Source organism: Numenius arquata, chromosome 10 (assembly GCF_964106895.1).
Source record: "Numenius arquata chromosome 10, bNumArq3.hap1.1, whole genome shotgun sequence".
In the NCBI taxonomy this organism is placed as follows: domain Eukaryota; kingdom Metazoa; phylum Chordata; class Aves; order Charadriiformes; family Scolopacidae; genus Numenius; species Numenius arquata.
The window spans coordinates 10,610,261-10,623,286 of record NC_133585.1 but is presented as its reverse complement, the minus strand read 5'-3'; the positions used below and the strand labels follow the sequence as shown (position 1 = coordinate 10,623,286).

The following is a 13,026-nucleotide window of genomic DNA, read 5'->3' as shown; positions in this document are numbered from 1 at the left end:
TCACTAGCAGTAAACAAATATTTGAAGAAAAGGTTTCACACAGCACTTGCATGGCAAGAAATCAGCTATAAAAATCAATTACGCATCATTATCATCAGACATTATGCATCCAGAAGATTCATCTCAGGAAACACAGATTAAACATCTGGTCAAGTACAAACACCTCATTCTGCGATTGATAGCCCAGCCAGGGACACATTATTACTTCACAGAGGTCACTAACCCTATCTTCTTGAGAAGGGAAAAAGGAATCTTAAAGCAAAGGCATAATAAAACAGAAAAGAAAGTCAGTCCTTGAAAATAATTGAAAAATAAACTCTAACCTGTAAATTACGCAAACAAATTTATTCATACAAAGGAACAGAAAAATTTCTCCCACCGTGAACTACCACATTTCACCTGAGACCAGGTTTGTGTTGTGGCATTACGTAAAGAGAAGAATTTAAAATGCAGTGAAACGTGCTGTAACTCCATTAATGCTCCATATGCAGGTCTGTGGGAACTCAGGGGAAGAATGAGCAGAAGTGAATCCCTAGTTTTTACAAAACTGAATTGTTTTACTGTAGTCAGTGTATTAATCTTGGCTCACCTCAGCAAACAAATAGCTTTTATTAATTTGATTCAAAGCCATTGAAATCTAGTGGAAATTCTCACTCTGAATGAACTCTGAACTCTTTGGAAACAGTTTCTACCAGCAAGTCTAAAAATCATCTCTGTTACAACTGAAATTTTCAGATACCACCTTCTTAAGGCAGGAGCTATCTTCTTTTGCTCAGTACTTGTTCAGCACAATCATAGAATCATAGAATCATCTAGGCTGGAAAAGTAGGGATTTAGTACTTGAGAGTTGACCTGGATTATTCTTTTATAAAACTAATATGTAAATACTCGTAGTACATAATTACTTCATTACAGTAATTATAAGAGGTAATAGACTAGCATCTACATTCTTTGAGTAGCCTTGAAAATCTCAAGCATTATTGCTGTCAATTTCTTTTCTTGGTTTTTGTTCTCTTTAAGAGAAGAGAGCAGTATTAAATTGCAGATGTGTGTGTACTGTAACAGATGAAAACAAAATTAGAAAGAATGGATGCATCTGTGGATCCAGGAAGAAAGAATAAATCCTCAAGATCTGCTTTTTCAAAGATACGTGCAAACAACCTTGGGACCTTGTGTGCCATATTTTATTGGTGTGAAACAGATATGAAGAAAAATTTGATTCATTTAAAAGTTTAAAAGTTTTCCTTATTGCTGTAGCATTTTTCCTTATGAAACAGAATTACCATAATAGGTCTCTCAGTGTATTCCCAGTGGTCTCATTGACAAGAAATATTGACAGGAAATCTTATAATGAAAATCCATAACACGCACCTCTTAGAACTCAATGATACCTACCACTAGAAAAACAGATCAGAAAGTAAGACTTGAAGGTCACTGTGTAATAGAATAAAGGTAGCCATTCCAGACGATGAAACTGCAGCACTAAAAAGATTTTGTATACAGTGATGAACAGCTTCAGACAGCACTAAACGTAGAGGCAGACAGCATGAAGCAGATGCAGCGTTCAAGGCTACAGTACGGACCAGGTCAGCTCTTACAGACTGAGAGGGTAAAGTGTAACTCCAAGGTAGATTTAGCTCAAAGCTGGAATCTTGGAGACTTGCAGAGCGAAAAAGAGGTAGGAGTGCCCAGTCTTACTCCCAGAGTGCAAAAATCCAAAATGCTTTAAGAACAATGGGATAAGAACATTTTCCCTTTTCTTATTTTCTTCATTTTCCATATTTACTCCTTCACTGTTTTCTCTTCTATTCTTCCTACTAACTGGCTACCTTTTCAGAGTCCTTTTATTTTCTGGAAGGCAACAAGAAGCATTTGTTAGCTTAGAAAACATCTCCACACTTGTACCTCCCCCACAGCCCTCAAGTGTATTGGCAGCAGCTGCACATCTCTACCAAGGAAAGCTTCTGTTCTTCTTAATTTCTGCTTGCTATGATCTCCTTTTGATTCTTTCAAAACTCATCTTCAGTTAAGTTGTACTGTATTTTATTGCTCCTGCTTTTGATTATGTATTGTTCCGTTTTTCTGTCCTGGTTACTCTATGAATTGGCTGGCTATTTTTCATTATTTCTGTGGGGCTACGGGGAGGGAGGGGAGAAAAAAGCAGTTCCTTTACTTAAGAATTCTGAAACTTATTAGCATAATAAAATTCTCAGATGAAATTGCAGTTTTCCAAGTAATTTCATTTGCAAGGAAACTTACAAGGGATTTATTTTAAAGCCATGTAAAACCTAGAATGAGAAATGGATGGAATACAGACAGAAAAATTTAGAAAATTAAAGGTAGAAAATGTGCTTGGAAGTGAAAATGATGATGCTGTTGTGATGTTATTGACATCACAAGAGGACACAGGACCAGGTGTATTCTAATCCTGGATCACACATACCAGGCTTCTCATTTAATGAAGACTATAGATCCTACTAGAGGCCTCCATAAGTGTTACCTATGTTCAGAAACGCAGAGCAGTATTCCATTTCAGGAATCCAGCCCCTGGTGACCTGCAGAGGACCGCACTTTCACAAAATTCCAAGACCATTTGGGTATCTTTACCTTTTAACTAGCTGCCAAGTGACTTTGTTTCTCAAGGTATCAGACACATAGCTAAAGAGTGTCCTACCTCTGTAAGCCTACTTGCTGTGAAAAGCCCAGCTGTCATCTTACCTGAGCACTGTGCACTAAGAAAAGCTGCTCCAGCTAATTTGCTTATTATTGCATTGCTTATTTGCTGTCTCCTGATTTGCTTTGTTATGAGGTGCTAACAGTAACTATTTAAAGTCTCCTGAGCCAGTGTCCCAAGTGATGGATACCGAAACTGTCCAGCTAAGTCTCCATGGAAAGTTCATTAGAATTTTCTTTTCATGGGTCACAAACATTATGGATTAAATCACACAAAAAGCAATGTTAACAAAAGAAAACTTTCCTAAACAGCAATGAATTTTATGTGCAAAAATCTGTACTTTAATATGGGGTAACTATAGAATTAATTATGAAAAACTTGTTGCTATTATTACTACAGGTATTTATTATTATTGTAGCACCTTAAATGTATAGTGTGCTTTATAAGCCTGCACAGGACAAGTTTCTTTTCTAGACGAGCTTACCATCTTGGTCAGACAAAGCCTAGCAGGTAACAGTGAGTCAAGAGAAATAACTATTTGAGGAGAGATGGACTTACATGGGGCTCAGGAGGGAAGTCTACAATGGGATTTGGGAGAGAACCACATAGGAAATCAGAGACTGCCCAAAGTAGCAGCATATAGAAATACACTTAGTCTGCCTTTCCTTTGTTTTCAGAATGCCAGGAAAAAAATAACATGGAGGCACAGTAACACATACGGATTGCTCCCCTTTACATCTCAAAATACACATCACGTACTAAAAAAGTACTGAGAAACTGCCTATTAAAGGCATGAATTATCATTAGAGAATAACCAACACCTACACAGCTACTTCCCTCCTGTCCTACTTCACTCTTGAAAAAATCCGCTGCATACAAAGCTGTCACAACCTTGTTATTTAAAATATTTGCCCTGCAAAATGAATGTTGGGAGCTGAAAGGAACCCTTCTATGCCCAGCAGTTTCTGTCTGGCCATTCATGGGAACAGAGCAGGGAGCACAGGAGGGTAAGTGTAACAGTTCTGCAAATCTTCCACTCCATTTCCTGAATCGGCTGCCTCAGTAGTATCCCGCTTACCAGTGAAACAATGCAGGACTACACCTACACAGTGTGACAGCCCAGAGTGCAAGGACCGCTAAGACATAAATTTCAGGAAAGGAAATTAATTACTGCGATGAGACTTTTTTTTATAGTCCAAACACTAATAACTGCTCTATAGATCTAGGCAATAGGTCTATTTTCATGAGGTCCAGTATGTATAACAAATGGATCCAGAACACATTGTGTGTGTCTTTTTCTAAACATGAAATAGCATGATGATAATGTAATTAGTTGCACCTTTTCTATGGATAAATATACCACCCCCACCTTCACTCACAGCTCAGTTAAGGAAAATATCTTCTCCTTGTCTGCATCTTGCACATCAGAAGGCAGAAAACATGACAAGGCCAGTGAGAGGAGCTGTTGCTGCAAATCAAACTGCTTTCATTAGAATAATTAGTTTAGAATAAACTGACCACTTCCAGCACAGGAGCAAAATTCTTTCCAAGGCTGTTGGACTGCATGAAATTGTAAATAAAATGTGAATGACCTTATTCTGTCTCTGCTGTGGTGAACTTTGTAGGCCTGAATTCAAAAGCACAATGGCAAGTTACCAGCTACACCTAACCATTTAAGCAACCACAAACTGCAAAAGGACATTTTAAGACTGCTTCTCTTGTTATCAAAAGTGCACCACTGAGTAATGAGACTGCCAACAGAAACTGACAAACCTTGCTTTGGAAAAAAGAATCTGTTCACCAGTGTTGGTACTTCATACAACAGCCTATGAATAGTTCCTTCCTGCTGCATTTTGCATTTTCAATCTCAGACATTAAAGAAATTAAGATAGGAACTTAGTGTTCAGTGCAATTGGCCACAACCCCTTAAAACATTTCTGAGAATAGTCCTCATTTGTAATTTGCCAGTAATTTCTCACCTTTAAAATGTTAGCAATATGAATAATGATGATAATTCAGATGCAAAACAGAAATATTTGGGCCTTCTAATGAGGATGCTTTTTGGCCACAAGACCAGTGGCTTTGGAAATTTGTTAACTACTTTTCAGTGTTTACTTTTGCAGCTATCTATTACTACAGCTATCCAGAACGCATCCCTGTCAGTCCTGGATCAGTTATTCAAATAAAGGGCTGTAGTCTGGTGGATTCTTCTGCTGTCCGCATGGCTCCAGTAGTAGCTCTCCACCTGAGGATGTGATGATTTCTTCCTAGAAAGAAAAAAACAATTAAAACGTCACTCATAGATGTGTAAGCCTTTCCCTGTCTTCTAAGAAAAGCAACTGATAGCAATAAAGACCATCACTCTGCTGTAATTGGTAACCAATTATGAATAAATGCTCGATAAAATAAGTACAGACCAGCAAAGACCTATCAACTATTCATTTTCTTCATGCTTTGTTTATCTTGTAATTACGCCAGGAGTAACTTGTGCTAGTACCAAACAGTGAAATCAAACAGCTGGAGTACAAAAAAAGGCTTTGATTTTTACTACCCGTACGTTGCTACACTACTTAAGAAAAACAGCTAGGGATGCCTATAAAGGATGTTGTCAAGGGTTAATTTAACAGGCACGTCCAGTCCTACTATGCTACTTCCACAGTCATCGGGATGAAAGAAGCTTCCTCAGGCAGACTGAGCAAGAGCTCCATGTTGAGTGCTCACACAAACAGTAACAGCTTTCTGACTGATTACAGAGAGGTGAAAAATATTAACCTTGCTAGGGTAAAGACAGTCTTTACAAATAGCACCTATTCTCCTTAATTAAATATCCACATGCCAAGTCTGTCGTTTCAGTAATTGATTACCAAAATGAATACAAAAAAACTTACTGGAAAAGTAGAGAATTTCATCTTTGGACTTATTCCTAGAGTAATGATACTTCATTTTTATTTTTGTACAAGTTTAAGATTTATAGGTGCACCAAAATGAGCCAGAATCCAGAATTATATTGACTAAAATAGCAATCCTTCATCTGAAAGTTTAGATCCAAGTTATGGATCTATATATGGGCCTAACATTTTCAAAACTTAATGTAGTTTCTATTGAGATTCAACGGAAATTTGGTGCCTGATTTCCTCTAAACACATGCAGGCTCCCAGCTGTGGTTCCTTCCCAATCACTACATCAGACTGAGAATAAGTTCAGAAAGTTACTACTCAAATTAAATGCTTTTGAGAAGGTTATTGAGGAAATAAATACAAAGATTTAGCAATTTTCTTGGATATGTTATTGTTGCTTCCCACACAGTATTTAAATGCAAATAGTGATAAAAGAAAATGCACATTGACACCCTCTTCTGTAAGAAGCTCGTTCTTCCAGCTAATGGTTACCACTCCCTTGTATGTCAGCTGAGTTGCCTGAGCAACTTCTTAATTTTTGTAGATCATAATGAAGCGGGTTTAGGTGAACAAATATAAGCAACAGAAAAAGTAGTTATTCCACTTATACCAACCCTGCTTATTTTGACTGAAAGTGAAAAGGCCCCTCAAAGAGAAGTCCATGCAACTTTTGGGGTGGGGAAGTATGCTCTTGCCAAAAATAGTCCTGAGAAAGCAGCAACTTTTCCAAACAATATAGCAATAGCCACGAGAGAAAGTGTGCCCACAGCACAACCACTTACATTTGGTTACCAGAAAGCTTTGGGACACTTGACAATGTACATCAGAAAGGACAGGCAGAAAAGCTTCAAAGAAAACCACGGGAGAGACAGGATAAGATGCCTCCTGAAGTGATTGCCAAAGAGACAAGTTTAAATATAGCTATTAAGCTAGACAGTTAAAAGAGAATTGTGTGGTGAAATTAAAGGTGAACCACTTTCTCTGATAGACATACTACAGGAGGAGCTATTAACTATTATCAGGGGACAGCTCAGAAAACTTTTTTTAAAAAACGTCAGGAACTTAAAGCTATTCTGCTTCTGACAAGTGCCCTACAGCTGTCTGTAAATAGATCTGTTTCCTGTACAGTGATTGCCTAGGATGAGCTCTGCTGAAAATATAGGAACATAACTGGAGCAGAGGTGGTTGGAATTGGTTGTCACCATTGCCCCCTTCCAGGAGCAGAGGGGATACTACTTTAGCCAGAGCTCTTACACCCAATGCCTGATCATCAGCATTCGAGGTGGTGTATGTGCGCTTTTCTTTCCATGACAAGGCCCTGGTCAGACTCTTTCCAGTTGTACTGGGACTGGCTGGGATGGAGTTAACTTTCTTCACAGCAGTCTGTATGGTGGTGTGTTTTGAATTTGTGGCTAAAACAGTGTTGATAACAGACTAATGTTTTGCCTATTGCTGATCAGTGCTTGCACAGTATCAAGGTTTTCTCTTTTTCCCACCCAGCCCCTGCTGGTAGTGAGTAGGCTGGGGATAAGCAAGAAGTTGGGAGGGGACACAGCCCAGCTGCTTGACCCAAACTGGCCAAAGGGATATTCCAGACCATATCATGTCATGCTTGGCAATAAAAACTAGAACAGAGGAAGAAGGAGGAGCTGTGGTGTGGTTGGCTTCCAAGGTGACCGTTGAGAAAGGATATCATCAAATTAGGGAGGAGGTATTTTTTGGTCAAATGTGACACCTACTATCCTCCCACGTGGAAATATAATCTCACAGTGATCTGTGAGGGAACACTAAGGGAAACCTCATTTGTCTTAAATTTTTATTTGATCTTAAAGTAAAGGCACCTCTATGCACACATGCCAGTAGCCAAGATGGGAGAAAGAAGGTGAGGAAGAGGAGGCCAACCAAAAATCTAACTTTCAGAACAAATTAATCATTTTCAGTGAACCTGAATGAATTTGGGATTTTCTGCCCTTGATTTTTTATTGTTGTTTTTTGCTTGGGGACTTAAAAATCTTATTTAGGAAGTGAACATCTATGTTTTCATGAAGGATATCCCATTATAATCTCTGTTCTTTCATGTAATGCAAATTCTGAGAAACTCAACTTCTTTTTGTTAAGCCAATGAAATCCAAAATAATCGAATTCTACTGTACTGCTAATAACAATTGAAATGTAAGGATGACAGCTGGAAAAAATAGTGTGCAAGTTTGACTGAAGAGATGTTGCAAACTAGCTGAAATAAAAGAAAGATTTAAAAGAGAAGGGAAATTAGAAGAAAAATAATCTCTCCTTAGTGTCTGTGAGACTGAATACTGAAAAAAACTTAAAAGCTGTGAAGAAGAAGAGGAGGAAAAAAATTAATAGAATTAGTTTGAGACAAGATTGAGAAAGGGATAAAAAAAGAAAGGGAAATAGAAAAGAGAGGAAGAAGAGAAATTGTAAGAGTGGCTAAGAAAAAAGCAGAATTTAAAGTGATGAAGATAGAGGAGGATGCAAGATGATGAAAACAACCTACGCTATCAGAAACAGTGCTACTATTTAGTCACAGTCCGGCAACAAGAAACACAAGTTCAATCCCATCTATAGTCAAAGCCAAGTAATAAATTACTCTTTTAAGATTGTTTTGGATAATAAGGAATGATCCTTAGCACATCCCTAAAAGAGAACTCCTCAACGTTCCCTGCTTTACTGCAGGGCTCCAATCCTTTGCTTTTGTATGTTACAGCCCTCACATCAAAGGTGGAAAAATGGTGACATTTTATTGACAGACCTTTCTAAGGTATTGGTATTTCCAAACCAATTTTGCACAGCAAAGAGGCTCAAAAAGCATTAGCTCTGTCAGCCCTTATTAGTCCATTTTTAGCCCAGGACAGCATGCATTGTGTAAGAATCTGCTTAGAAGGGGACACAAATACACGCTGAAGCATTTGAAAGAAGGGGGAAAGCCTTCTGATTGACTGCAACAACAGAGACAAACTACAAATGTTACAGCTAGGCTTGCTGTAGAATATATACATATATTCTTTTCCCCACTACAGTTACTTCTGCTTTCCAGTGTGGTTTCAAATTACATGGGTCCTCTTTAAATTATTAATCCATTCCACTCAGCTATTGATCTCTCCCTAGCAAGTGTTACCTTGTGAAAATCAATAAGATCTGTCAGTGTTGCATGTCGGTTTGGATCTACCCCCAAGAAGCTGTAGAAATCCCCCGAAGCATCAACCAGGAAGTGTTTGAACCCACTTTGCTGGCGATAAGACAACGCGTAGCCCCAGATTTTCTCACTGACTCGCACCAGGAATGTTCCTTCAGATTTATTCATCAACAACTCTTCTGCCTCCTGGCGGCTGATAATACCTGGCAAGAAAAAACCCTATGGTTATGCAGATAACCGGTCTGTCAGAGTAAATCCAATGCAACAAATGTGGAGTAGAAGTGAAATTAAAATGCTGTAACTTCTAAAGATTGAAATGTTTATAGGAGGAGTTAGAGCTATGGAGACTACGTTTATGCTATTTGCTTCTGAAGGATAGCTATAATAGTTTTGATGGAGTCTGGTGGGATACGCTTTTTAATTATCTGATTAAGAACTGGTTCTTTCCCCATCATTACTGCTTTTTCAAAGGAAGTGCATAAATGCAACTGGCCTGTTAGACCAGTGAATTCTGCACAAGTGATAATTTAGCAGACTAGCATGGTTTGGCACTGCAATTTGAATTTGCAACGCATTGCTGATATTTGCAATTGTATTGCAGTACTTCTGTGTCGCCTTACAACTGCCTTATAGGTCCTAAAGAAGGAATGTAAAGCAAGTGCCAGGAGAAAAAGTGTTTGTCTGCTTTTATACATCTATACACACACACATCCATAGATAAATTGGAGCACAAAGAAATCAAATCCTACAACTAAGAGCTGCTAACAGAGGTGGCTATGTTAGATTACTTGTCCAGAGACTTGCATTTCTAGGGAACGTTGTCACTGAGCAAAACAGCAAACAAAGGTCACAGGCCTTTCCTTCTGGGACCTTTCAGGCTTAATATCAGAGTAATAGTCTCCTCTAGTTAAAAACTGTAGCCATGAGCTAAACAGAGTACCAACACAAAAGATTGACGATTGTATTTGTTGGCCTAAAGTAAGCACGTCTTTACAATGCATAATGAACAATAATGAGCTACGGACCTTGCTCCGGGACAAGAGAAGACCAAATTAGCTGGGGCTTCTTGCAGTAGATAACTGTCATCCTGTGGTCATTTTCTCTATGAGCCAACTTACCTCTCTGGACAAACTCAATCAGAGAACAAACTCTCTCCCCACATCCTGGTCACCAAGCAGTTGTTTTAGTGGCGACTTCATTCCTTTGCTGTATGACTTAGTTGTCAGGGCAAAAGAAGGATCCCTAATTCAGATTTTCAGAATAAGCAAGGGAAAAAGTTTAACAGGAGCAGAGCTTTCAAGAATTTTCCCATTTTGTTGTTCTGTGTTTGAAAAATCTTCATCTCTCTTTTTCTTTCTGATCCTAGGACACAGCATTGAAGTTGCTGGTACTTCTGAGTTCTGGCTTCTAGAGAGCCTGGTTCCATTTTGTCTGCTAGGCCTAGAGGACAGTAAGCTCATGTCTCATAATTATCTGTGAAATACCAGATGCTCACTTTAATCAGGAACAGATGTTGAATTAGGCCATCCTGAATGTGAACATGGCACAAATGTCAATAAATAATATATGTTTATGTTTCAAAGTTACTCTCTGTGAAGCTAAACTTTCTCAAAACTATACTTGTAATATTTAATGGAACTGTTTGTCATTGTAGACTCCTACTCATGTCCAAGTGAGAGTTCCATGGAGTCCACATCGTTTTAGTGTAATAACAACCACAGCCCAGAGATTACCAATTCATGCAAAGAAGGGCCCACATGAAAGACCAAAGTTTGGGATGCTCTAATTATGCCCACAAGGAAAATAACACCTCTGGGAGGCATAGGAAGGGACTGAGGAGATCTGTGTCCTAAAAGCAAGCACTGTGTGATGTTAGGAAAGATAAAAAAGCACCTTCTCCTTTCAGTTTTTGTCTACTTTAAGGCAATGAATTTATTTTAAAGTTCTCCTTGTTGCAATGATGAACACAACAAGGATTCAGTCGTCCCTACTGAAACACTCTCAGTACTAAGAACAAACATACACATATATACTCTGCTGAATGATGTACAGTTCTCTTTTCCAGAGGATATTACCTCATCTTTGCACCAGACATGCAAAACAGGCAGTAAACATGCAAACATATGCATTTGTTTAGAAACAGCATGCAAGTGTTCAGCCAACGGTGGCAATTACTGCACTTTCCAAAAGTATAAGCAGTTTTACTGGAAGAATTCCAACGTGAATTGTTAAAAATTCTTGAACTCTGTTCAAATGAAAAGATAGTACTAACAGGAATCCATACGATACAGCATATTATGTGAAGCTGTATCACTAGATCCCAATACCAGGTGCCATGTGCCAAGTATTACACAAAAATTGATTCTGAAATCACACTGTTTGTTCAGGCAAATATCCACCCTTCTCTCAAATTGCCTTAATTTAAATATACAATGAAAGGTTTTATTAGTGATTATGATACCTTCTTCCTTGACAAATCTCTGCTAGAAACGCGTGTAGATGAGCCACACTAGCAAGCTCAGAGCTTTCAAGGACACTGGAAAGGATAAACAGTTCCATCACCAGCAAATACTACATTAATTCCAATAATCAATATTTATACTGTAATTCTAGATTGGAATCATGCTGGTAGCATTTGGGATAGAAACTGGGTGCTGTTACAAGTACCACTCCTCCAAGCAGTGTCAGAAGTGCTGTGCAGCCCTGCTAGGGAATGAGGGGGTCCAGACAATTTAGCACCTATAAAAATGGAGAGTTTGTAAAAAAACAAGAGTTGTAAAAAAAGAAGGTTTGTATTATACGGTGAACATTATTCTTAGGATATTCCTAGGGTTCGAATGACCATCACTACCAGGCATATAATATGAAATTAATTTAGCATCAGTTAGTTTCATGCTAAACAATCCGTTCACCTGCTCTCAACTCCCACCAGTAGAGCTGAAACACTGCAGGCTTCCACAGATGCTATCTCCTTTGCCAGACCTTATTTTTGTTCTGGGCGCTTTATATCATTGAGTAGGTGAGAAATGCTACATTGCTCATGGCCAAGTTCTTTTTTGTTTTAATTCTCTTTTCTGATGGTGTAATAAATTATCAGCCAGCTGCTTTCTTCCCTTTTTCTCTCCTGATTCTGTTAACAGCTCATGAGAAACCATCTCTCCCCACTACCTCCCTCCTCCTTCTCTCTGCCTTCCAGTTATTTTATTTTTCACTGGTTCAATTCTTTAGTGGGTGGTGATTGCAGCAATGAAAGTCTCCTTCCATCCTTTAAAAAACACTATACAGTTCCCAAGACAACTAGAAAAAGAGTGGCACTGCTCACTCTTGAGACAGCTGTAGAGAAACAAACAACATCTGTGAAACCTCTACATGAACATTTAAAATTGTTTGAACTGAAGTCAAGAAACTTTGGTTTCCCAAGGCTCAAGTAAGAGGTTTAGAATCACCAATGCTCTTATTTGTGCTAGTTAGGATATTAATTGGAAATATTCTCTGGAAAAGAAACCACTGGTGCTTTGAAAGCTAATTTGCCCCTCTCTCTAATTCTTGCTAATCTCTTTAAAAAAAAAAGAAAAAGAGGCAACATCTTCGCTGGGTGTAAAGCAGCACTTTGTCAAAAGCAGTAATCCTTTCACACAAGCACAATTTTGCAAATCAGTCATTTAAATAAGTACCTCACAATTAATCAATCTATCATCGGTATCACCATTTTAACTCGACATCTGGCCAAATACACAATAGCGTATTTGGACAGCAGTTACCTACCCCTCTGAAACTCACATCTTCTACCTGTCACGCCAAATAATTTCTCTCAGAGTATACACACTGCTGTCGTCTATAACAATCTGTAAAAGAGCAGCAGGGTTTTGACTGGGAGAGGATCAAAGGTTTAACTAACTCCTCATGAACGCATGGAAACCCTATCAGATGGCTTGAGTTTTAGGCCCCTGCCCCCAAGTTCACTACATGCATCTATCACACTACATGCATCTACATGTTCACTTTAAACATTCTAGTTTTGCAACATTTATACATATTAACACTTTGGATTTCTAGCAAGAGAATCACATTTTGGCAGACAGTTATTTTAAATCATAGGACATTTATCATCAACGACGTGTTCCTAATTAACGGTTTCATTTTTAAATACAGTGCCTGTAATGACAATTTGTAGGTGATGGGCAAATCTTAACATTTTTGTTCTAATTATGTTCTTTTTGCTGCCACCAATCTTCCAAAAAGGAAAAAGAACATCCTAACATTTATAGTAAATTAAGCTCACATGGGAACCGGAGAGTCCT

General features: G+C 38.4%; 1 protein-coding gene across 2 annotated transcripts in view; it reads right to left on the bottom strand.

Moving 5' to 3' along the window:
• Window positions 1-4,848: 4,848 nt before the first annotated feature.
• The window catches only part of SH2D4B (SH2 domain containing 4B), a 66,827-nt gene continuing 58,649 nt past the window's right edge, over window positions 4,849-13,026 (bottom strand). For both annotated transcript variants that reach the window (XM_074154448.1, XM_074154447.1), the window contains exons 7-8: window positions 8,708-8,928; window positions 4,849-4,941 (exon numbers count right to left, since the gene is read on the bottom strand). In XM_074154448.1, coding sequence (XP_074010549.1) covers window positions 4,849-4,941; window positions 8,708-8,928 — 314 coding nt within the window. The remainder of the gene's footprint in view (window positions 4,942-8,707; window positions 8,929-13,026) is intronic.